The sequence below is a fragment of the Psammomys obesus genome, unplaced genomic scaffold, assembly GCF_907164565.1.
Source record: "Psammomys obesus unplaced genomic scaffold, mPsaObe1.curated_primary_1811, whole genome shotgun sequence".
NCBI classification, from domain to species: Eukaryota; Metazoa; Chordata; class Mammalia; order Rodentia; family Muridae; genus Psammomys; species Psammomys obesus.
This window is the reverse complement of record NW_026585895.1, coordinates 54,896,630-54,920,834: the sequence shown is the minus strand read 5'-3', so window position 1 is coordinate 54,920,834 and position 24,205 is coordinate 54,896,630. Positions and strand designations below refer to the sequence as shown.

Here is a 24,205-nt window from a genome sequence, read left to right as displayed (position 1 = left end):
TGCAAATGAAAGCTTGTGTTAGCACAGCATTGTTTACTTTCTACCACTCAAAGCAGTCCCCCTGCTAGGCCACCAGGGCACGTGGGCCATCTCTGGCCTCAGCAGAAATGATTATGGGATCACCTGGAGTTCCCCAAGGCTTGTGACAGGAAAAGATCCAGCATGACTTGAGACAGTCCTGGGTTGAGCTCAGGGGCTAGAGCAGGAAAGGGCTCCACAGCTAGTGTGGAATATATCAGGTGGTTGGACAGACAGGACAGTTCTATTGCTCAAAGCAGCGGGGGAAGCAAAGGAGAGTTCAGCAGCGCTACAGCAGTACTGCCCACCCCAACAGCTTTGCCCTTATAGGAAAATGATCAGCAGAAAGGGTTCTCAGACGCCAAAGGACAGCCATTGTCATTAACCATGTGTGATTTTAACAGTTTATAATGGTTGATGCCTGCCTGGTACCCAGGGACAGTCAGGCTTCCTTCCTCCATCTCAGAACCACATCAGCATGGGCAGATAGATGGCAGATTTTCTCATGCAGGGAAGTGGCAGCCAGTGGGTGTCTGGCCTCTGGATTACCTGGTGGAGAGGGAGGGATGAGCTCTTCCGGCCCTGCTGCCACTAAGGCCTGCTTAGCCTTATTCTTTCAAAGGAATAGTCTTTCCTCCAATGAACCTGTGCCCGGAGGCAGTGGAAGCCAGTGTCCTGTGACAAACCTGTAGGAGCTGAGCAGACATTTCCAGGATGCATTTCATCACCACCTCCCACGGCCCATCTCCAGCCAAAATGGAAACACATCTGACCCTGTGTCCGTGTTCTTGAACCATCAAACTCTAGAGTACTGTTTTTTCAGGACCCCTCAGCTATCCCTCGGGGGCTGATTTCATGAATACTCCCCGACTCAGGTTCTTCTCCTGGAGTTTTGAAGCCGCATCCTAAATTCAGTGACATCCTCCTTGCAGGGTGGCTGCATGCCTGAGCTACATGCCATGCAGATGTAGCTGAGGAGCCAAACTCCCTCAAACACAAACACTGATGCCAGATGACAAGACTCAAACATCTAGGCTCTGAGTTCTTCCTCCCCAACTTAGAGACACGGAGCACCAGCTCAGCAAGCTGGCCTGGGTCCAGGAACCTAATGGCCAAACCCTACCGGCCCTGACTTCCCCTGCCACTTTCTGACCCAGCGACACATCAGATCAGGTGGGTGTTGTGGCCTGCTCTCAAATGTGAACAGTTCACTGGGGGCCTTTGGCTGCCTTCCAGCAGGGCACAGGATGTGTGTGGACAGGGTGTCCACACAGACTGTCAACCACAGAGAAGAAGGGCCATAAGGGAGTGAGGTGCAGGCCACAGTGTCCAGCAGAGAGAATGGTACTTCTGCTGGTGCTGGGGCTGGGGCTGGGGCTGAGCCTCGCTGCTGCACAGGACAACCTGCAGATTGTCGGTCAGAGGCACTACAACATGGCCAGGGTGGGTCAAGCCTTCTGAGGCTAGGCCAGCTTTCATGAAGAGTGCCTATCCTTGACTGGCAGGGGGGGGGGGGTGAGGCTGATGTGAAAAAAGGATGTCTGGGCCATGAAAGCCCCTCCTATCCCTTCCCCAGCCATAATGGCAGCCAGAGGGTGCAGAGGGGTTTTGGAGAGGAATGGGGGGTAGAGGGAGAGCTGGGAAGGCAGGAGGAGGTCCCAGCTTGGAGATAGCGTTCAGGGACTCGCCCAGGATTATGGCTATGAGGGCCAAGCAGCCCCAGCAGTGTTACAAGACTCCCTCTACTCAGCCTTTTCTTCCAGCTTTCTGGGATCTGGTTCCCTATGTTCATGGCCTCAGATAACATGACGCGCATTGGAGCAAATGGAGACCTGAGGGTCTTCATTGAGAACATTCACCTCTTGAAGAATGGCAGCCTGCAGTTTAACTTCCTCTTCATGTATGTACTGTCCCCTAAACTGAACCTAGGGGAGACTATGTCCCCACACCCATGGTCACATGATACACTCACATACTGCACACTCGGGCAGTGTGTGGACTGTCACCAGCTCTTCCCTGGGAATCAGTGTGATGGGATCAGGGGGCGCCTGTTGCTGTGCTCTGTGCTCCTCCCAGTGAGATGTGCTAAAAGGCCCCTTTTGGATCAGACATGGAAGCCAAGGTACCAGGGGGCTCGATGACCTCCTGCCATGAGCCAGGCAGGGGGAAGGAGCAGATGCTTGCTCTAGCCCCTCCCCTCACTGTCCTCCAGGGTGCAAGGAGAATGTGTAGCTGTGACCATGGTCTGCGAAAAGACTGAGAATAATGGGGAGTATTCTGTCACCTGTAAGTTGGGCCCTGCTGCTCCTGGTCTGACAGCCAGGGACCTTTTCTGCTGAGGCCTTGCCCACTCTGGTGAGCACGCACACAACCCTAAAGCAAGAGCACCCCAGCCTTGGGGCAACTCAAAGGCTGCAGCCTGGCCCTCTCTCTGGAGCTACCAAACAGGCGGAATACTACTGAGGCAGCACACAAAGGCCCATCTCCAGGCAAATAGAGGCCATGATACCCTGATATCCACACTTCATAATACAGTCTCCCGAGCCAGTGCTCGGCATCCAAACTCCCACTCCTTCCCAAGCCTAACAAAGCTATCTAAGTCACGTGGCACACATCCCAGAAGGGGGCGGTACCCCAGTGCCAGGGCAGAGGGTATGCTGAGCTATATGTCTGTGCAGATGACGGGGAAAACAAGGTGCTGCTCTCGGAGACTGACTACAACACGTATGTCACCTTCTACATGCAGAACATCAAGAATGGGACCAAGACCCACGTGCTGGCACTCTTCGGTACCCTGACCCTTGTCTGCTTAGGAATCCCAGCCCTAGACACATTATATGATGGTGCCTTGGGAGCCCTCCCCCAATACAAAGTCCCAAATTTGTCCTCAGGGCGCCTTCCAGATCTTAGCAAGACTTACCTGAAAAGATTTGTAAACGTCTGCAAAAAATATGGGCTGGGCCCACAAAATGTCATCAACCTGTCAAAGGAAGGTAGGACTCCCTGCTCGGGCCTAGAAAGAGCCCAGAGGAGGCAGCATTACAGCCTGGTATGCCTAGCACAGGCGCCTTAACACTGGGGTCAGGGTGGGGTCAGCAAGCCATTTGACATCCTCTTGTCTCCCCAGACAATTGCCACACTAGAAGGTAGAGGAGCCACCAGGCCTTCTGGTATGTGATTTCTTTTTTCTTTTTTCTTTTGGCTTTTTGAGATAAGGCCCTTGCTGTCCTGGACTTGCTTTGTAGAACAGATGGCCTTGAACTCGAAGTGATACCCCTGCCTCTGTCTCCCTAGTGCTGGGATTAAAGGTGTAGGCCACCACACCCAGTTATAGTATGTGAATTTCAATCTTCTTGCAAGACAAGATAGCTGAGGCTGTCAGGAATTGGACAGAATAGCATAGAGCCAGTATCAGAAGCTGGGGGAAGTTCACCTCAGAGTGACCAGGAGCAGCATCTCAAAGCTCATCTGTGCCTGTTGCTGCGTTGTCCTGCAGAAGCAAAGGGACACACATCTCTTTGTAGAAGAGCGCTCCCAGAATCAGGATGTACTAGGGCCTTACATAGTGTCTCAGCAGAGCAGTAAACCCTGCCCTGTGGAACTATCCTGGATGCTATATGCAGCAAAATATAGAGCTTGGGGTTTATTGTCTCACAGCTTTGCAGCCCAGAGACCTGAGATCCAGGCAGTGTGGAGCCAGAACTGGGCATCCTCTTCCTGATGCTGGCCTGTGGTCATACCTACCTACTCTCTGCCTCTAGCCTCACACGGCTTTCTATGTCTGCATCTCCTCCTCCGACATTAAATTTAAGCCACCCAGGCATCCAAACTGATCTCACCTGACATCTGAAGAGTCTTGCCAAATAAAGTCCCTCTTTTGGTCTCAGCATGAAGACAGGCATGTGTTTGGGGACATAGCATTTGGACTCTGAGGTCCTTTCTCAGGAATGGGGCTCCACAGTAGTAAAGATGAACATCAGAGCATCCCAGAGACTGGCCCAGAATCACCCCTTCAAGGGCCCTGCACACAGGCCCACGAGGTTCTGTGGAGACCAAGGACCTGTAATGCCTGATAGTGTGCAGATGTGGGGGCTAAGCCCCTGTCTGACCACCCCTAGGACTACGCTCCCTGGGGAATCAATGACAGCAGCCCAGCTGGGTTAAGAATCTGTCCCATGTGTTGGTGAACACACAAGAGATAGAAGGCAAGTTACAGTGCTTTCTGGGCTGAAAGTGGACCTTCTGGGCTTGTACCAGAAATGTGAACACTGTATCCACACAAGTGGTCTTCAAAGATGCTCACAGCAGCTTCAATCACAACCACAACCCGAGGCCAGGGTCTTGGGTCCACATAAAAAGGAACAATGGCAAAACTATAGGAAAGGGGACAGATTAGAGGACATAGAGTCAGGAAAAAGAAGAGAATGCGGCTGCAAGGGCAGCAAGATGATCCCAGCTGTGCCAAGCAGTGCTGTCCCTCAGAGGCGGTACAGACACAGCCCTACACAATTGATAAAATGCTCAGCACAAACACACACAGGAACACACACTCTCACATGCATATACAGGCATCCATGAACATGTGCAAGCTCATGTGTTCATACACTCGTCCAGTCATATGCACCTGTACGCAATGATGCATATATGCAGGATCACTCACATATACATACACATGCGCATGTGCTCACATACATACACTCATGTATAAAATGCCCACACCACATATGCAAACATGGTCAGACACATGCCCACTCACACATGCACACACAGCCACATATACGCACAAACACATATGCTCACCCATGTGTGCACATGCACATACATGCTCACACCAGCATACATAGTCTCATACGCACACATGTATGTACTTGCACACACGCTCACTCCTCTATCAGAGGAAACAGGAAAAACCTTTCAGGGCAGGATTGACCAACCTGTGTCTTGTGGGACTTGAAGATCTTGGTGTTGACGAGTGTTACCACGAGGGTTCCTGGCCTTTGCTGGGGACTCCTCTGAGTTCCTTCTCCTGACTGCATGTGGATCTCAATCCTCTCCATGCAACTCAACTGACATACCCTTACCTGTAATGTACCTGGGTCAGGCTTCCCACAGCCTGACCCAGGCCCTTATCATCAACCTCACTTCTGCTTCTTTGCTAAAAATTCGGTTTCTCCCAGGTCCCCAAGTCCCCTGAGACAAGGATCACACTTCCTGGCACATTCTGGTAAATGCTCCCCTAACTGCTGAGCAGCAAGGGTAGAGCAGCCTGGAGGAGGAGCAAGGGCTCCAGGCCTCTCACCAGCCTGGTGAGAGTGAGGAGTGCCCACACTGGGAGACTGGCTGGGTAGGCCTGGCTGCTGTCGGCACTGACCGTGCTCTGTGGTGAATGCAGGACTTCCCTGCAGCCACACTGCTGAGTCCTCAACATTAGTGGTTGCTGGGCTAGAAGCCCAGCAGCCTACTTCAAGATACTGTTTAGGAGGCAGTCTGTCCCTAGAGCATGCCAGCTGTCAGGAAGTGGGACCAGGTGGTGCTTAGCCATGTTCTGAAGGACTGACCAGCAGGCAGAATGGCTCTGTTGGGTGAGTGGAAGGTACCCAGCACTCCCAGGCAGACAGACCAGCCTCTGGATCTTTCGGCACAGCCTGCCAAACCCCAGCAAGGCTAGATATGCAAGGAGCTGCCCACATGACCGTGGCCTGCTGGAGAGAGAGCATTGGTAATTTGTTAATTTTTCTTGTACCTGTAGCTAAATCAGTCTAAGGAAGAAAGAGCTTATTTTAGCTCACAAAGGCGGAGTTCCTTGAGGTGGAAAGGGAGTGACAGCAAGGGCAGCTGTCACACCACACCCACACTCAGAAAGCAGAGAGAGATGGGTAATGGTGCTGGACAACCTCGCTCTTTTTTCTTCATCCTGTGACCCGGTCCATGGAACGCTACCATGAGTAGGTAGGGTGGGTCTTCCGTCTCAGCGAGCTCACAGAAACTCCCTCACAGGCATGCTTACTCTACCTGCTGCCTCCTGCTCACTTGGTCCAATCAGTATAAGGTCACCAATCTAGTGCACCAGTGTGATATTTTGTTAAAGAAGCAGATGATCAAATCCCTCCTAAGTTATGACAGAGGGCTCAAGAGTCAAGGCTTGTTTCCAGGATTACAGATTGACAACACTGACTATTACAATTGAGGATCAGAATAGTGGCTGTCCTGAAGAACAGTAGGAAGTAGCTCAGCAGCACATGCAGAGACTCTCAGACCGCTGTCCCCTCCTAGAGAAGGAGATGAGCCATAGCCAAGTGTGCCAGGTGCCCGTGTTGCCTTCTGCACACCCTAGGGCTGGGTTTGCCCTATTGGGCTCTTGCCCCATAGCCTCCCTGTGGATAAGGAAACAGCACAAGAATATCTCTGCATGCCCCACATCACTGGACTCCTAACAATTCCAATGAGGTAGGGAGCCTTTAAATTTTGGTTGGATTTATTTCCCATCCACTGATGCAAACATGTGTTACCAATGAGTCCAAAGCTGTTGCTGCCTCCTGCTCACTTGGTCCAATCAGCATAAGGTCATCAATACAGTGCACCAATGTGACATTTTGTGGAAGAGACAGCCAATCAAACACTTCTAAGTTATGACACAGGGCTGGGGAGTTTATAGATCCTTGAGGTAAATGTAAAATGTATACTGCTGGCCTTGCCAACTGAAAGTAAATTGCTCTTGGTGGTTCTTAGGGACAGGTACCAAGAAAAAGGCATTTGCCCGATCAACAGCTGCATAGCATGTATCAGGAGACATGTTAATCTGCTCAAGTAAAGACACTACATCTAGTACAGCAGCTGCAATCAGACCCACTTCTTGAGTTTTAGGTAGTCAACTGTCATTCTCCATGGCCCATCTGTCTTCTGTACTGGCAAAATAAGAAGGTTAAAGGGAGATGTGGTGGGAACCACCCCTACATCCTTCAGGTCCTTAATGGTGGCCCTAACTTCTAAAATTCCTCCACGAATGCAATACTGTTTTTGATTCACTATTTTCCTTGGCAGAGGCAACTCTAAAGGCTTCTATCTAGCCTTTCCATCACTCCACATGTCAGGGAACCAATGTGAGAATTCTGGCAACTTCTAAGCATAACTATCCCAATTATACATTCTGGGACTTGGAAAATAATTATAGGATGAGCTCAGGAACCCACTGGACCTACTGTGAGTGACTTCAGCCAAAACTCCACTAATCACCTGACCTCCATAAGCCCCTACATTAACTGGAGGGCCACCAGTTAATTAACAGTGCTTCTTGGGTTCTCCCTCAAAGCCAGTATCCAGTAAAGCCCAGAGAGTCTGATCGTTTCCATTCCCCCAGTGTACAGTGACCCTTGTAAAAGGCTGTGGGTTCCTCTGGGGAAAGACTGGGGACAGGCTAACACTAAAACTCTTTGCAATTTATCAAGGTCTTTCCTCAGGGGAATCTGGGTGTCCCTTCATTCAAGGTATTCTGGGTCTGCAAACTGGCTCAAGTCTGGAAATTGATTCAAAGACTTAGATTCTAACTTTTGCCACTCTCCAATGTAGGCTTTCTTTCATTTGTTTGAAAATTTTTCTGTTTATACAGATCAAACAAAAATACAGCAGGCTTCTCATCTATTTCACACCTCGAAATGCCATGATCGATTAGCTAGTGTCAAAGGTCCAGATAAGTCATGCCACCATAAAAATCACTTTGCTTGTATTGACTAGCATAGGTCAGGCCATTACAGACATTGCTTTGTCCGTGTTGCCCATTACAATACCTACAATCACCTTGTCTTTAGAGATTCACTGTCACCTGGCCCCTGGTACCTTGGGGCCCAATTAAACCCACTGCATCTAGTTCATTCAACTGTGCAGCAGCATCTCCAACCCTAAGATCTCTCACGAGAAAAAGGGTGACAAAGCTCTTCAAATGTGCTGGTACCCCTCTCACCATTTTTCATCTTATAGGATAGTGAAGGGCTTGTCTTCAGGGCATTCCCATTGCAGAGGATACGGTTTTACACAGCGTCCCCACTCCGGTACTGCAATTTCCCTGAGCCTTAAAATCCCTTCATCAACACTAACTGGAGAGATTTCAGGCATCTTCAACTCCTTTCCAGCTGGCCATCTTTTGACAGATACTTCAGCCAATCATTCAAACAAACCCTTGACACCTTTTTTGGACTGTGCAGCTTCCATACTAAACCTAGAGTCTCCACTCAGAAGGCCCATATCAATAAACAGCCTGATTAGTTTATGTTCCTTCCACTGTGACAAGGGCTGCAAGTTGACTATGGTGTTTCTATTTTGGCACCTTGGATGAAATGTGTCTTGCTGAATAAAGTGCCAGTAACTATACAGAAGCCTAAGAAATCAATTCTGGGAGGAAAAACAACTCAAGGATGTGGGCTCTGTGCAACAGTCAGCCTGATGTCACTATTTTAGCTAATCTCACATTTTGGCTCACTATTTGCTTAGTTTGCAGCTATGGGAAGGGACCCTTAGGGACTTTCCAGCCAGGATATTATTTTCTTGCTTAAATATGGACCCTGAGAAAGGCTCACTACTGTCCTTGGGTCCTGAGTACTCGGACATAGTCACCTGGAATAGAGACTTTCAATAGGCTCTGTCTCTGAGCAGTCTTCTGTGGTGGGAGCCCCCGAACATCACTAACTATAACAGGGCCCTAGACCTTAGCACAACTGACTCCATGATCAACATACCACTCAGGCTGAAAACTCAACATGTAGACAGCACCACCTGCCCACACTTAAACAAAGGCCTAACCTACAAAAGTCTTTTTTTGTAAAGTCTCTAAATGGACTAACCTTGTTCTTTTTGGCTTCTATAGTTCTGCTTCTGGCTAACTGTTGAAGTATGTCAACACAGAACATGGTTTTTATGCTTAAAAGCTCACCCTGAGAAAGGCTCGGTGCTGCTCTGGGATCCTGAACACCCAGTGTAGTCACTAGCCAGAAAATAAACTTTTATTAAACACATGTCCCAGCAGTTTTCTCTGGTGAGTACCCCACAACCATCACCATTAACTCCCTTAAAATCCATCCCACACATACTCTGCTTGGCTTCTGCTTCAATGAACTGGCAACTCATTAAGCTCTCTGGTGGTGTGGCACCACCTCATGGACTATGCTTTCTACCTCCCATCTAGGAGCCTGCTTTGCCCTGAGTTTGATTATAGGTCTAGAGGCAACTACTGGTGGGCCCTACGGCTATGCCTGGCATTACCTTCAAAGAAGGTCACTGCTGGTTTAGCAGACAATAAAGGATTAATTTCCTCAAAGGTGAAAATGCAACATTTCAGGGGTTGGGGATGTCAGAGAGTGGACAGACTACTTCCTTGGTGAAATAAGCCCTTGGGAATCTGAGAGTTCAAACCTCTCAGCTTCACTAGGGTCCTCCCACACATCCCCAACCAAAGTTACCAGATCCCATTCTTTACCAATTAATGTCCTTACTTTAACTACCAACACCCTCAGAGGCTGGGACTTGAATTTTCACTGTAATTCATCCAACCTCATAATAAAAACTTTGGTTTGAGTTTCCACAACTTGAGCTCTGTAGCTTTGGAAGAAAAGAGTCTCTTCTATGGTACACTCTGTTTAAGCAAATCTCAAGCGGGTCAGTTTTATCTATCACTGATAAAACTGTTCATTGTTCTCCTTCACCATATTCTGAGATGCTAGAAATTGGTTAATTTTATCATGGAGCTCTTTTTTTTCCTTTTTCAATTTATCTGGAGATGTTAGGAGCAACCAACCAGCATCATCGTTTTCCTTATTTTTCCAAAAATTGTCAGAGTTTTATATACAAAGTCACAAAAATACATTGCCTCTCACAATTGGTGAGTCAAGAGAATTAAATGCATTTGTCTCAAGTTTGTAAAATAGTTCACATCATAGGATTTCAGTTCTCTCTGAGCTCCCAGGAGAGGTTTCAGTAACTGAAGAGGCTTCAGTAACTGTAGGTGTTGGCAAGCTGGAAGCCTATTCCAGATACTTAAAAGATTCACCCTTCTACTCTGTTGCTCTAGAACCACTCCTAGCACCAACATCTGTATTAGTCTGGGTCCTCTAGAGGAACATATATATGACATTTCTTATAATGGCTTGTAGTCTGTGATTGTCTACCAAGGAAGGTTCAAAGTGTCCAGTGATCCTGCAACTGGATGTCTCAGCTAGTCTTCAGTGTATGCTAGAATCCTGAAGAAGTGTAGGTTCCGATGCCAGTGGAAAAAAATGGACTTACTAATGAGAGTGAGAGCAAGCAGGCAAAGAGAGAACAATCTTCCTGCTTCTATGTCCTTTATGTAGGTTGCCAGCAAAGATGGGGCTCAGATTAAAGGTGGATCTTCAAACTTCAAAAGATCTGGACTAAAAGTGAGTCTTCCCACTAGGTGATGGTGGCATATGCCTTTAATCCCAGCACTCAGGAGGCAGGCAGATCTCTGAGTTTGAGGCCAGCCTAGTCTACAGAGCGAGTTCTAGAACAACCAAGGCTACACAAAGAAAGCCTGGGAGGGAGGGAGGGAGGGAGGGAGAGAGGGAGGGAGGGAGGGAGGGAGAGAGGAAGGGAGGGAGGGAGGGAGGAAGGAAAGAAAGAAAGAAGGAAGGAAAAGATCTCTCATAGGTGTTTTAGTCAAGTTGACAACCAAGAAAAGCCATCACAGGCAGAAGCTCTGGGCCAGCAAATCCCAGCTGTCCCCAGAACCTGGGACAGTGAGGATGCTGCCCCTCCTGCTGAGGATGGACCTGGCATTCTTCTGTGGCAGAGGAAAAGCTGTCCAAGGAACTGGAGATAGAGTTCCAGTTTAGAGGTGATACAGCAAAGAGCTCCAACAGGGCCTGGGAGAGCAGGTCCAATATCCTGGCCAGCACTTGGGTGCCCCTGGTCACAGTCTAGGAAACAGCAGGAGCCAACGTGGGTATAGGAGGAGATGTGGAGCAGTGCCTTCCAAAAGGTCATCAGGGCCCCTTAGACACCTGCAGCTCTGGGGGCTGCCACAAGGTGGCACTGGCCTCCAACAGTCTAGTCTGATCAGGTCTGGGTTATCTGGCTCCATCTAGTCTCTTGAGTGTGAAGACTGGCAACCTGCTTCCCTGTGTCATGGGTCCAGTGTGAGGGCCAATATGCTCAAGATTAGAGAGAGGTTGTGGGGGCCAACCCATGCCCCACTATGTCTCAGCCACACAAGTCCCCCGTGCAGTTACTGTGCACCTTTGCAGCTCTACATCATACCAGAATGGCAGGCATGTCTTAACTACACATCTGTGGAACCTACAAGAAGTACAAGACTGAGCGAAGACATGGGTGACAATGACATGCCAATGTAGGCTCATAGATGGGAACAAATGGGCCAGCCTATTCTCTCGATACTCTTCAGTATTACTATGAGCCTCTAGAAATTAACATATGCACACTTATGAGCACGAACCCCACCCTCCACTTGCCAACAGGCACATCTCTGATCACATCTAGGACCCATCCAGGACATCTGAGAGCATCTCAAGGCCCTGATTTAGTCAACTTCAGCTGCTTTTACATACAAAGCCACATTTTCAGAGTGCTATCCATCTAGACTTGGTTCTCTGGCTCCATGATTTAGCCCTGTAGACAACGGTAGAGTTTAGATTTAAAGTGAGTAAATGCCAAGTGGTAGTGGTGCATGTCTTTAATCCCAGCACTTGGGAGGCAGGGAGAGGTGGATCTCTGAGTTTGAGGCCAGCCTGTCTACAAAGTGAGTCCAGGACAGCCAGGGCCATACAGAGAAGCCCTGTCTCCAAACAGCAGGTCAGTAGATGTAGGCGTGAACACCCTCATGCAGGTGGACAGCAAATGGACAGGCAATGGGAGAGACAAGCTGCATCACACAACGGAAAGCTCAGGGCTTCAAAGAATCCTGACAACACAGGAAAGGCAACAGCCTAGGGCCACGATGGCTCAGTGGATGAAGGAGCTTGCTGCAAACCTGACAATTTGAGTTCTATCCCTGGGACCCACGAGTGGAAGGAAAGAACCAACTCCTGTGAGTTCTTCTGTGGTCTCTCTCTCTCTCTCTCTCTCTCTCTCTCTCTCACACACACACACACACACACACACACACACTAAATTAAAACACAACCCACAGAATAGGAAAGATTCTTTGCAAATCATATCTGATAAGGGTTGCTACCCAGAACAACCCACGTGGCCGATCACAACCACCACATATACACATGCAGGCAGGCAAAACACAAAAACCAAAATAACAAAATTCTGACACATGGTCCAACATGGATAAAGCCTGAAGACATTATTACAGCCTTCACAAAACCCAAATTCAGAAACTTGAAAACTTAAGTGTAGGCTGGCTGGAGACCGCTCAGTTGGCAAGGTTCTTGACTAGCATTGTCAAGGCCCTAGGTTTGATTCCCAACATTGTAGAGTGTGTATAAGCTCCGAAATGGAGAGGGTGGGTGCAGAAAGGTCAGCAAAGGTCATCCTCAGTAATAGAGTGAGCTTGAGGGCGCTTGAGAGCTTGAAGATAAGACAACACTCTCAAAAGAGGAAAAGCAAGCATTCAGGCAAATAGAAGGAGAAAGTAAGGGAGGGAAGGAGGGCTGGACAAACAAGAAAATCGCTGGAATCCCAGATTCAGATTTGCCCCATATGATGTTTATGTAATTTCAAAAACAGAACAAAAGTGTTTAAGAACACAAATTATGGCTCCTATAGAGGAAGAGGGGTGTGACCAGGAGTGTGGCAGAAACTGCCCGGCTGCACTTGCCAGCAAGTACTGTGTGAGCAGGCTGAGTTGCAGATGCTGAGGGCTGGGCAGACCTGAAATCTCTGCCCTTTGCGCAGCAGCTGCAGGGCCAAGTGTGACTGCCACCTACAGGCTGGTGATGCTCGGCTCAGGCCACACATCACTCATAGTTGAGCCTAGGACACATGTGTACAAATGCCTAGGACACATGTGTACAGGCAAACACACATGGGGGGGGCGGGAATGAGAGGGAGAGCACCCCTGGCGTTATCTAGAGTAAGACAAGAGCCACCTGAAGGCCCATAAGTCTATTGTGTGAGGCTGATGTTCCTGCTGTTCATCACAGTGCTGCAGGGTTTCAAGAGCCAAAGTCGTGTCAGGAAGAGCCCATGCTGGAGCCGGGGGACCAGCGCTCTGAGGGAAAAGTGCAGGGCCACTACAACAATCATCCGCCTTGAGTGACAGCTAGTGAGGATGTGGGCTGGACCCCAGGGGACCTCTTGCCTCAAGTGTGGGTGGCCCTCACTGAGCGCCTGCTATGGTCAGGCACTCCCTGTTTCAGAACCAAGTTTGCCATCTTTAAAGCTCTTGTCTTCTGCCCTGAGGTTTCCATGAAACTTTGTGGTAGGTGAAGTGAAGCAAACCCTACTTAGGTGGCAAAGCACAAAAGTCCATCCACACAGGGACGGCAATGCCATTTTCTGCTCCAGCTATAAGATGGTGGCCGGCTAGTCCTGGGCTAGACAGACTGTCCACTCTAGCAGCTGTTAGATTTTGTTCTTGGGAGCTGGAGGTGCAGAAACCCATTTAAGTAGATGCCAAGGTGCTGGTTACTGTTGTCCACGGTGGGTGGTGACAGTCAAGCTAAGGGAGGGGCCTTCTGGGGTGCAGTATTTGCCAGAGTTACTGGTGTGCATGGAGAACTCAGGGACCATTGCATCTGTCAGGACAAAGTACAGCCGCCTGCTTCCCCTCAGACTGCAACCATTCAGCTTCCAGAGTCTGACTCAAGAGTCCTGAATGAAGAAGGAGCCAAGGCCAGCTGAGCTCCAGGGCATCACTGTCACTGTCCACACTTATAGCTGCCCTCCCTTGGCAGGGGGAGCTAAAAACAGGGTCACATATCAGGAAAAGGCTAGGGGAATACTGGGGAAAGAGGCAGAGATGTGGAGACCCCAACCCATGAAGGCCAAGGCCTCAAAAGAGGCACAACCACTGACTTGCTGAGGGCTGGCCACATCACCTGATACCATTATCTGTAAAAACCAGAAAGAATCCAGAGAGTTACCACATTGGAAGTCACACTGCAGCTGGAAGTGTCATTCCCTGAGCTGCTGTGACTGCTGACCTCTGGAGGCCATCCTTCACTTCAGCTAGGGCCCCCTGAAAACTGCTGTGAATGCCACCAGCCCCTGGACATTCTTCAAGCAACCCGAGTCCCACCTGGCTGCTGGAGGATCTGCAAACAGCATGGGGAGCACTGGGGCAAGGACACTGGAGGATGACCCCAGGGGTAAACTGAAGGTAGGGAACATAGGCAAAACATCCCTTTTGTTCCGGGCTCCAATATGAACTCAGTATGTGTGCACAGGGGGAACGCTGGCCTCACGAAAGCATGGGTGTACGGTGTCACAGAACTGTGTGAAGTTGCTGGAGAGGTTTGGAGAGGAATGAGACCCACTTCGAACTACCCTAAATCCCCTTCCCACAACCATCCCTGAAGGCCACAACTGCAAAGACCCTGCAGAAGAGCCTCTGATACCCAGAGTGCTGTCACATATCCCAGTTCCCCTCACCTGAAACAACGCTTATAGGCTTTCTTCAAAACCTTTTTTTGAGGTCCCATGGACAAAGAGGTTAAAACCCCTCCCCAGTCCTCTGTCATAATCTCTGGGCATTAAGTTCTCAAAAGAGGACACACTTAGGCATTGCTGCTCAAATCATAGCCTGAGCACTGGGGGTTCCAAAAGAATCCAGCAATCTGAAATGTTCCAGAGAAAGCCTCATGCAAGGCCTGATGGGTGATCATGAACAGTGCCTGCTGATTAACACCTGGCTCCCCTGCAAAGTGGGATTCCAGTGCTGGCCTCCTGCCCACCCCACCAGGATTCCCACCCTGACACACCACTCTGAGGAAATACCACAGAGCAGGCAGCACTGCTGTGTGCCCTTCATGCCATTAGACTGCATGCCCCCAGGCTTTGGGGTACTGTAGCTTCAGGGTATTGGGAGATAATACTGGTAGGGAGAAAGTACAGCTGTAACATTCCAGAATCCAGCTTTTAGGCAGGTGAGCCCTTTTTTCCCCAGGCAGTTATGGCTTCAGGGTGGTCAACACAGAGGAGGGGCTGATTCTCAAACAGTGTGTCCCAGGAGGAGCCGAGTGGGAAATTCTAGGGTTCTGCAGGGGGAAATGGATCATGGAGCAGCATCGGAGCAGTCCACATGGGCTGAGGCCCATAACCACCAGTATCTGGAGCAGCTGTTTACAGCCTCCAAAACTCAGCTGGACAGGGACCCACTGCAATCTCAGCTAGCCAGACCAAGGAACCACACCTGCACCCACAGAGCCTAACAGGAGCAGACACCATGGCCAAGCCCTGGCCAGGCAGCCCTTTTCCTTTGCTTCTATGTGGAGTAGGGCCTGAAGTCCTTTTCTCCTGGACTGAAGTACTCCTGGGAAAAGACTGACCTCAGTCTCAGGACCCTGGGGGTTCCTATGACCTGATCAGTCCATGACCTGTTACTGCTCCTGTCCACAGGCCAGGTTCATTCTTAGCACTGATTCAGGAACAAGCCACCTGCCTCCCGGCATAGGCTCTACCCCCTGATGTCTCTGGACATTTCTTCCATGTCACTAGGACTTAAGCCTCATTTTGAATGAGCCAAGTTAAGTTCCCTGCCTCTCCCTCTCAGGTGCCACAGGTAAGGTCACACACCTGACCAAAGAGACACCCAGGATTTAAGAGGTCCTAGGGATGGCAGCTGCAGAGATGACTGAATACGCTCAGCCTACCTGCTGGGAGGAGAAAGACCAAGACAGCTTCTAATTCTTCCATGACCTGCCTGACAAGACCACAAAGAGCAAGCTGGGCCCCTGGCTCAGTCTAAGGCCACATGCTTGTGACCAGGGAGACATGTCCAAGGACAGGGGAGCAGTCACACAGCAGTGTAAGTATGGATGTTGTGCCTTCCATACCCACCCTCCTAAGGCCTGCAACATGCATGCACCAATACATGGGCATAAGTATACATGCATACCCTAACATATATGCATACACACACTAACATTCATGGACTCACAAATGCATACACAACTATATGGGTGTATAAACACACGCCTGCCTACCTTAGCATAAATAGTATGCACACAAGCACTCCAACATAGAGATGCACACATACAGACGTGGGAATCTTCTAGAAAACATGTGAATTCAGGCAGTTGGAGTTGACTGATAAGCTCAAACATCAGACAACCAAAGTGAGGTGACTATTCCCGTGCTCAAATAATATGGGTTTAGCACACTGGTAGCCAGGAACCTGGAAGTCAGCCCCTCCTCTGACCAAGGTCTTCAGTCCTGTAAACCATGGTGTCAAGGTCCTGGGGTGGTGGACAGCTCTGCTCATCACCCACATGGACCACAGTGGTACAGTGCTCAGGCCCTCTGGGACCATGTGACCCTCTCAGCTCCTGCGATGTGTGATGATCTCAGCACTCACAGCCCCCAAGTGCTTCATCCCACGCCACCTGCTCCTGAGCTTTTGTCTGCAGTGACTCATGGGAGTGAACGGAACATTCCACTACTGTGGGAGCAGCCTGGTGGGTGCTCTCATCTCAAGGTTCTTGGAAGAATCTGGCTAGGCTGCTCTAGCCCCAGAACAGGGACTGATGTGGGGGAGGGAATCCCAGGAACCTGGGCCATCTCCAGATGCTGACAGCAGGACAAGCACTCAGCCTGGCTAGAACAGTTGAAAGATTAATACTAATCTTCAGTCTGCCCACAGCGGCCCAGTGTTTAAGAGTGTGCACCAGACCCTGAGGGTCCCAAAGAGCAAGTAAAAAGGGAACCAGACCATCCCTCCAAGAGGGAGAGGATACTGGGTTCTCCCAGAAAGGTCCCACCCAATCCAAACACCTGATCCCAGGAACAAGGAAAAGGAAGGCACCTAGTCTCTAGCACCTCTCTGGGAGCAAGGCATAGAACTAGGTTATTCAGGGATCCCACCAAGCTGAGAACCTCTCAGAAAAGATCCCAGCAGCTGTCTGTGCTCTGAATGGTGTTAGGGTGATGTGCCCAATGAATTGGATTAATTACTCAAAAGCCAGAGAAATGTGCTTCTGCCAGAAAAACCTTTCCTCTTTAATACAAACTCCACTCACAGCCCTGCCAGCCTCCCTCAAATTAGGCTGCAGCTGCAAACCAAACCCAAAATACAACACCCAGGCAAGGGGCAGGGGCACAAGCTATCCCCGTGCTCCATGCTGTCCTGCTTCCCCACCAAACTGACATAACTAAACTAGCAGGGGAAAAAGTCAGGGAAGATGCTGTCTGCTTCATCCTTCAGGGCCAGGCCAGGGCTGCCAAAATCTAAGCCCCACAGCTCTAGGGGACCAGCCTGGAGCTCTTGGGAGCAGGGCTCAGGATCCCCCATGAAGCTTGGCTCTGCCTCGTCCATTGGGCTGCTCCTGGCAAGAGCTGGGCCTCCTCTGCCCTCCACTGACCCTGGAAGAAAAGGGAACACCAGTAAGGCAGGCATGTATCCCAGGCGCTGGCAGCAGGCTGGTCACAGCATGGTGGTGGGGTCTCCCATGCTTCTACCACAGGGAATGTGAACCCCATTTCTCTGCCAGCAGTAAGGTAGGATGAACCCAACCCTGGTGGCCCTGCTCTCATGCTTAGGAGATCCACTTCATGCCAGAACCACAGCAGTGTTCCCTCAACCCTGGATCCTAAAGGCTGTGGAGACACAACATATGACTTGTTCACCAGATGTCCTGGTGCCCCAGTGGGGCTGACCTGGGAACATTACCAAAAACACCCAGGACTCACAGAGCCATTTCCATACATTATGTGCTCATGCAGTCATGCGTGGTCAAACTTTACCTCTGTCCCTGCCAGTCATTCTGATCATTGCCAGACAGGAGAAGAGATGACCTGGGGACCTTGGGTCAGAGAGCAAGCTGGGTCTAGGTAGTTTTCCTGGTCCTGTTAGATTGGACACAGGCCCCAGAGCCAGGGCCAGTGTGGGAAAAGACAGCCTGGGCTCACAGCCCCACTCACCCAACCACCAATCAGGATTGGTGGTCAGCAGAAAGGATGTTCCATCCACCACGTCAGACCCTGTCCCTGTGTCATACCTGGAGATGAGAAGATCCCCTAGTGACCACAAGAAACTAGATACTAGAAACTCAACAGAAACCCAATCCTACAAGGAACCCTCAATTCCATGGAGGCTCACCCCGACAGGACCAAGTCTAGAAACCACAGCCACAGGGCACAGGCCATAGCCATAGAGCTCTGATGAACAGAGATCCATGCTGGCTTCTCCAGCCACAGCCTCATCCCTCCCTTTGCCTCCCACACCCCAGCTGGTGTGTGTTCCCCAAACACAAAATTATTTCACCATCAGCCCAAACAAAAGACAATTAGGAGACAAAAATGTTTTAGAAACACTTATCAGAGAGCCACATGGTGAGTCTGGCTTGGGCCTATTGCCTGGGCCTCCTCTCAATGTGGTGTAAAAGTCAGGAACAGAAGCTTCCAGAAGTAGAGAAAGGCACAGACCAGCGCTGGGCTGAAAGCAGATGGGTAACGGCTACCACTGACACACATACTCAGAAGCACCCACCTGGCATCAGGCACAGATGTCAAGACCAAGCTGGCCTCCTCAGCCAGCACACCTGGAGATTCAGTGTCCCTAGCCAGGGATCCCACCTGGTGCAACCCACCAGATACAGTGTCGCTGCTCTGGGGGGTGGCTGACTGCCATGGGTGAGGAAGCCAGAGTGGAAGCCCAGGACACATGCTGGAAGGCTCTATCAGGGAGAAGAAAGTTAGCCCACCTGGGGTAGGCCAGGTTCTGTCCTACACTGTGCACATATGAAAGCCAGAAGTCCTTAGCAACAGGTGAGCAAGCAGGGGAGTGTCCAAACCTGAGTGAGGTCAGGTTCCTGGAGACGGGCAGTCCCTAGGCCCTGGGTCACTCGAGTGGGCTCACACCAGGAGTTCCTCCTGACCTTGAGCTCCTCCCTCAGACAGGCTGCCTGTCCCCATGGAGCTATATATGTGGCTGCTTAGAAGCCCTGTCCAGCCAGCTGAGACCTCTAGACATGGCAAATGTACATGATGGGAGACAAAACAGTCAAGAAAGCAAAGTGCCCACTGGCATGAGAGGCACCTCACCTGGTGACTTACTGGCACCTACTGACCAGGACTTGGCACAGGGTGGGGTGGATTATGGGACAAGACCCCACACCCTGGAGGTATAGCTGGAAAGGCTGCAGGCCTCGGAGTCACCCTGTTTCAGCAGAGGTGAGACAGCCAGCTGTTCTAGACCCTGGGCATGAGAAGGGCAGCAGGACTTCCAGGTCACAGGACACCTGGCTCACTGAATGGCAGTGTGCTCTGGAGCTTACCAGGGCAGGAGGATGGTCTCTCCTGCAGCTCTGACACTCTCTCCATGGCTTGGTTCTGGTCTACACTCAGCATCGCACAGCATGGGGGCTCCTGCACCCTGAAAAAGTATAAGACACTAAGGAGTTCAGACCCCACAGAGCAGAAGAGCCAAGTAAACCTCCATTCTTCCCAGTCCCCGAGTCTGCTGCTGAGGTCACCGAGTGCAGTGTACTTCCACAGCAGGCTCTCAAGGGACCATCTTAAAGAAGCTTTGAACAGGAACAGTGATGTCAAAGATGAGGGGCTAAGTACTAATGCAGATGATGATGATGATAATGCAGCTTAGCACCACTGTTCAGACAGAGCCTGGGGCCCCAGGACAGGCCACGGGGACACTAACCCAGCCACAGCAGATGCCTCTGCTCTCCCGGAGTCCAGCTTGCCGTCTGCAATCTGATTGGCCAGGGTCACCTGCAGAACATCACCCTGCCACATGTGCCACATCCGGGTTGGCTGAGGAGCCTGAGGTTTAAACACACACAGACCACCCAGAAACTCAGAGTAGGGGGAGGGAGTGCCACCATCAGCCCAGCCTCCACACACAGAAAAGGTGTGCAGGGACTAAAGCCTCACTCCTCACTCCTCAAACAGCCCTTGAGACAAGCTGTGTCTACCCAGGGGCTTGGCCATAGGGTCTCAAGTCATCAGAACAGAGCTCTCCTCAAGCACAGGCCCGACAAATGCACATGTGACTGAGAATCGAGCAGTAGTCTTGGGACCAAACCGTAGGAGATGCCTAAGTGTAAGTGCTCTTGGCCAGAATGTGGCATATGGAGACCCTGACATCACATATGGGCAACTAAGCAGTCAGTAGTACTGGGAAGAGACAGTGGACACTTGCCCCTCTCTATCAGGAAGGTATGGAACATGTGCCACCTTGGGCTGAAGGTTGGGGCCCGGAACAAGGGGCATGCTGCCCCTCAACAAGGATATCACATAGTAGACACATTGCAGGGGCCTCACAAGGCCTGCCTGCTTACAACTCACAGAGAGCTGCTCCCAGCCAGGATCCATACTGTGGGCAAGCTGGAGGAAGTACACAGCCATCTCCAGGACGGACGCCATATCCTCCCGCCGGCCATCAAACTGGGGCAGTAGAGCCCGCAAGCGCTCACAGCTCAAGGAGATCCGCCTCCTGCATCCAGACAAGCAAAAAGGGTCCAGCCTTCATCCGATGGGAAAGGGGCCTCTGGAACCCACCGCCGCATAGCCTCCAGGGCCTTCTGAGCAGCGGAGTTAGCCCTGCAGCGCATGGTCCCACGAGCCTCACAGTAACTCTGGGCTGAGGGCACAGTCCTGAAGTAGCTCTAGTGTGTGAAAGGGTGAGTCCAAGTTAGGAGTCCAGACTCTAAAGGAAGCTGAAAACACCAGAGCTCCCAGACATAGCAGCTGCAGCGGCACCCCTGGCCTCCCACACAAGGCGGAGTTTACTTGGGGATCTGGTTTTTAATCCTGGTAGGTCCAGATGGGTAAAACTGATTAATCCAGACTTAAACTCCTCTACCCACTTTGACATAGTGCCCACCCTGAGGCTGTCCGCACCTGCGTTCTCTCTCACTGATCACGTTTCTCCGAAGGCAGGGCCCCCAATTTGCAGCAGCTACAGGAGCCGTGTGGAGGCCTGAGCCCTGTGACAGACTCTGCAAGTTGTCCCGAGTCTCAGGCCGAGGAGTCTTGCTACAGAGAAAAGAGCCAAGACCACCTGTGAACCTCACAAAAGCCACCAGTGGCATTTGGGGTGGGTGTCTGGAAGGAAGAAGAGGAAAACTACCTGGCCATATCATTACACCTCCTCCGCCCGCTCCACTCCAAGATAGGGAGCTCTGTCCTGATGTGCCAGGTAGGGTGACAACAGTAGGCAGCCTTTCGCAAAGGCCTCGGAACCTGACTCTCTCAGAGACTGTCAACCCATATTTTACCTGCATTCCGTAAAGCTGGAGACTGCACAATCCTCAGTGGCCCGCTTGTGGCCGCCGGACGCCATTGGCACGAAGATGGAGGGGAGGAAGCAACAAACCGGAAGCCACAGACAGCCCCTGGCTCTGCCCGCCAGCCCACCCTCTCACCCACACTCTAGCTCCAGAAGCTCTGCATCAACCCGCACCTGGCTGCCCACGCTTACGAAAGCGAAAGCGTCTCTCCACCCCCACCCCTCACGCCTGCCCACCTCGTGCGGGGCTTGCCCCGCCCCTCCTCGTGCTTCTCTCACTGCCTCACGTGCTGCCTTCTGGCCATGTGACCAGACTACAGCCCACGTGACGGGTCTGCAGCCTTGTTTCTGGGCTCTGCCGTAAAGTAGCAACTTTGTTCCAATCATCAGGTTGCTAGCGGATTTCTGGGGCATGGCCTGCCAGGTGTCCAGACTCCACTTGTGCTTTCGCCAAGCCTTGGTTCCTTCCCACTCAAAGTGACTATTCCTACAGCACTTTGGAGTGACTACCAGAGCTTCTTGGAGTCCAACCCCGCCCGCCAGAAGCTCACAGCCTACTTGATTGATGAAGGCTGGCCCACTATGTAGGTGACTCCTGTGGGACCCTGGCCAGACTCAGCAGGACTATAGGGTGCCCAGGTGCCGCTCCGGATTGTTCTTTCTAGCAGGTGTTCTTCTCAAGTGCACAGTTATCACCAGAGCCAGGCAGCGCCCGCCCTCCCCTGGCTCAGCTGGGCTGCCACCCTTCTTCCTAAAATGGCTGGCCCCACTGATCAGCCGACAGTAGAACTGCAGTCCTTTGAGCCACATGAGCCTCGGGTTCTGCTCCCACAGTCGGATGTGCTAGCTACCTGCATTCTTGGTTTGGAGACCCCCATCTAGAACCTGTCTTCAAAAGCTCAGCTCTTCCTTGGAGTCCCTTAGCAAATGTTCCTTCGGTGACAGGAGGACAGGAGGGAGGAAAGGGAAAACAGAGAGTCCTGAAGGGATGTGTAGTAGTGAGAGATGGGTGCTAGGGATGCTGACATTGCTCCAGGACATCTGGAGATAGTTGATGCAGATCACTGCACCTCTCCTGGGGAGCCTCAAAGAGTGCGCAGGTGGCTGCCACATAGTGAGACCTCTTGCCTCTGCTTCCAGCTGGGGTCCTGGGTAGAGCCACGGGTACGGGCTGGGGATCAGCTGGAGAAAGGTGACACTTGTAAGAGGAACATCCTTGCCCCTTTTTTCATCCTTTCTCTGCTCAGGCACCAGAAAACATTGGCTGACCCAGCCAGGGCTACAAGATGGTGAGGAGAGAAAGGGATGCTGACATAAGCTCATGGACTCAGGTCACCTTGGTAGGAAGGCAAAGCCTTGGACTAAGAACAGGTACAGACACTAGGATGAGATGTGGAGCAAGAGCCAGGGGGGTTCCCTTTGCACTGAAGGCTCAGGCAGCCAGATGACGCAGGTGGGTTCCCACTTCAGGAAGAGACACATGGTTTCTGGTTTGAGTGAGTGCTGTGAAATGGAACCAGGAATGCTAGGAGACACTGAGTTCTGAAAACTCTGGGTGGTTCTGGGCTTTCCTTGGGGGAGGAGGAAAAGAGGGACATGGTAGCTCCATGCAGGGAACTGGCCCAGCAGGACCCTATAGGGCATCACAGTGGCTCTCCTGCCTCTTAGGCTACAAAGTGAAGGCAGCCAGCACTCTGGGACTTGGGTCTTCCAGGGTAGAATATGGCCAGATATTCATTATGTAAAGCCCTCATAAATGTCACCCAGCTTGCTAGTCCAGCAAGGTCACTTCCCTGCTGGGCTCTAGGCAGATGGTGACATAGACCCAGCTAGGGTGTCTCTGTATGATGATCTGGGTCCTCCTGGTGGTAAAACCCACAAGAAGGTCAGTTGGCTACTGGGCAGATGAAGTGAGTTATAATCAAGGGAGGTAGGACACGGCTGGGTGGACCATAGGCTGATGCATCCAGACCTCTGCAGAGCCAGCTTCACCCTTGCTCCAAAGCATCTGTTTCAGCCTGCACTCCTCAGACAGACAAGGGGCCTGTGGTGGGTTGAATAAGAATGTCCTCCAGAGGCTCATATATTTGAATGTTTAGTCATCAGGGAGGGGGACTACTTGAGAGGGATTAGGGGGTGTGGCCTTGTTGGAGGAAGTGTGTCACTGGGAATGGGCTTTGAGGTTTCAAAAGCCCAAGCCAGGCCCAGAGGCTCTCTCTTTTGCTGCCTGCAGATCCTGATGTAGAACTCTCAGCTGCTTCTCCAACACCATGTCTGCCTGCATGCTATCAGGCTCACTGCCTTGATGATAATATACTAACCCTTTGAAACTGTAAGCCAGCCCTGAATAAATTCTTCCTCTTATAAGAGTTGTCTTGGTCATGGTGTCTCTTCCCAGCAAAACAACACTAAGACAGGACCTTTGGAGAGACTTAAAGAGTGTAGAATCACTGGCCTGTATACTATGTTCCCTCCAGTATACTGATGTGGGCCCCCAGGGAGAAACTGGGTAGTGGCCTAGGCCTAGAGAAAAGCATGACTGGAAGTCAGCTTAACTCTCCCCTTCTCCTATGTATCCTAGGTTTGTGGGGGAGGAACACACCTCCCCCACCCCTCATTGCCACAGTGTTGATTTGCTGAGGTTTCTTCAAAACACTGGACAACAAAGGCTCCTGGGGGCCCAGAAGGCTCATATTAAATGCTTCAGGGTGTCTTGTGAATAACCCAGCTGATAGCATGTTGTCCTGCATCACTGGGCTGTAGCTCCTGAGACAGGTGCCATTACCTGTCGAAAGGTGCTCGTGTGACTGA

At 51.1% G+C, this 24,205-nt stretch overlaps 2 protein-coding genes across 2 annotated transcripts; one reads left to right on the top strand and one right to left on the bottom strand.

Annotated features, from left to right (window-relative positions):
• The first annotated feature begins 1,359 nt into the window (after window positions 1–1,359).
• Lcn9 (lipocalin 9) lies at window positions 1,360–8,898 on the top strand. Its single transcript, XM_055599748.1, has 6 exons — window positions 1,360–1,461; window positions 1,782–1,918; window positions 2,231–2,304; window positions 2,697–2,807; window positions 2,910–3,011; window positions 8,876–8,898. Exons 1-6 carry the CDS (start codon window positions 1,360–1,362, stop codon window positions 8,896–8,898), a joined length of 549 nt encoding a protein of 182 aa, XP_055455723.1.
• An 8,407-nt stretch (window positions 8,899–17,305) lies between these two features.
• On the bottom strand, window positions 17,306–21,448 carry Sohlh1 (spermatogenesis and oogenesis specific basic helix-loop-helix 1). Its single transcript, XM_055599747.1, has 8 exons — window positions 21,384–21,448; window positions 21,007–21,141; window positions 20,452–20,599; window positions 19,805–19,926; window positions 19,425–19,522; window positions 18,638–18,824; window positions 18,070–18,146; window positions 17,306–17,511 (listed from the first exon to the last, which is right to left on the bottom strand). The coding sequence occupies exons 1-8, from the start codon at window positions 21,446–21,448 to the stop codon at window positions 17,306–17,308; spliced, it is 1,038 nt and encodes a 345-aa protein (XP_055455722.1).
• Between the last annotated feature and the right edge of the window lie 2,757 nt (window positions 21,449–24,205).

What these genes read in the sequence shown, in the direction of transcription:
- Sohlh1 (XM_055599747.1), bottom strand. Translation starts at nt 21,448, where the DNA reads ATGGCGTCCGGCGGCCACAAGCGGGCCACTGAGGATTGTGCAGTCTCC. An exon ending in TCCAGCTTTACGGAATGCAG is followed by an intron (nt 21,142 to 21,383) that starts GTAAAATATGGG and finishes TTTTCTCTGTAG; the next exon opens with CAAGACTCCTCGGCCTGAGA. An exon ending in GAGACCATCCTCCTGCCCTG is followed by an intron (nt 18,825 to 19,424) that starts GTAAGCTCCAGA and finishes TCTCCCTGATAG; the next exon opens with AGCCTTCCAGCATGTGTCCT.
- Lcn9 (XM_055599748.1), top strand. Translation starts at nt 1,360, where the DNA reads ATGGTACTTCTGCTGGTGCTGGGGCTGGGGCTGGGGCTGAGCCTCGCT. An exon ending in GGCACTACAACATGGCCAGG is followed by an intron (nt 1,462 to 1,781) that starts GTGGGTCAAGCC and finishes CTTTTCTTCCAG; the next exon opens with CTTTCTGGGATCTGGTTCCC. An exon ending in CAGTTTAACTTCCTCTTCAT is followed by an intron (nt 1,919 to 2,230) that starts GTATGTACTGTC and finishes ACTGTCCTCCAG; the next exon opens with GGTGCAAGGAGAATGTGTAG.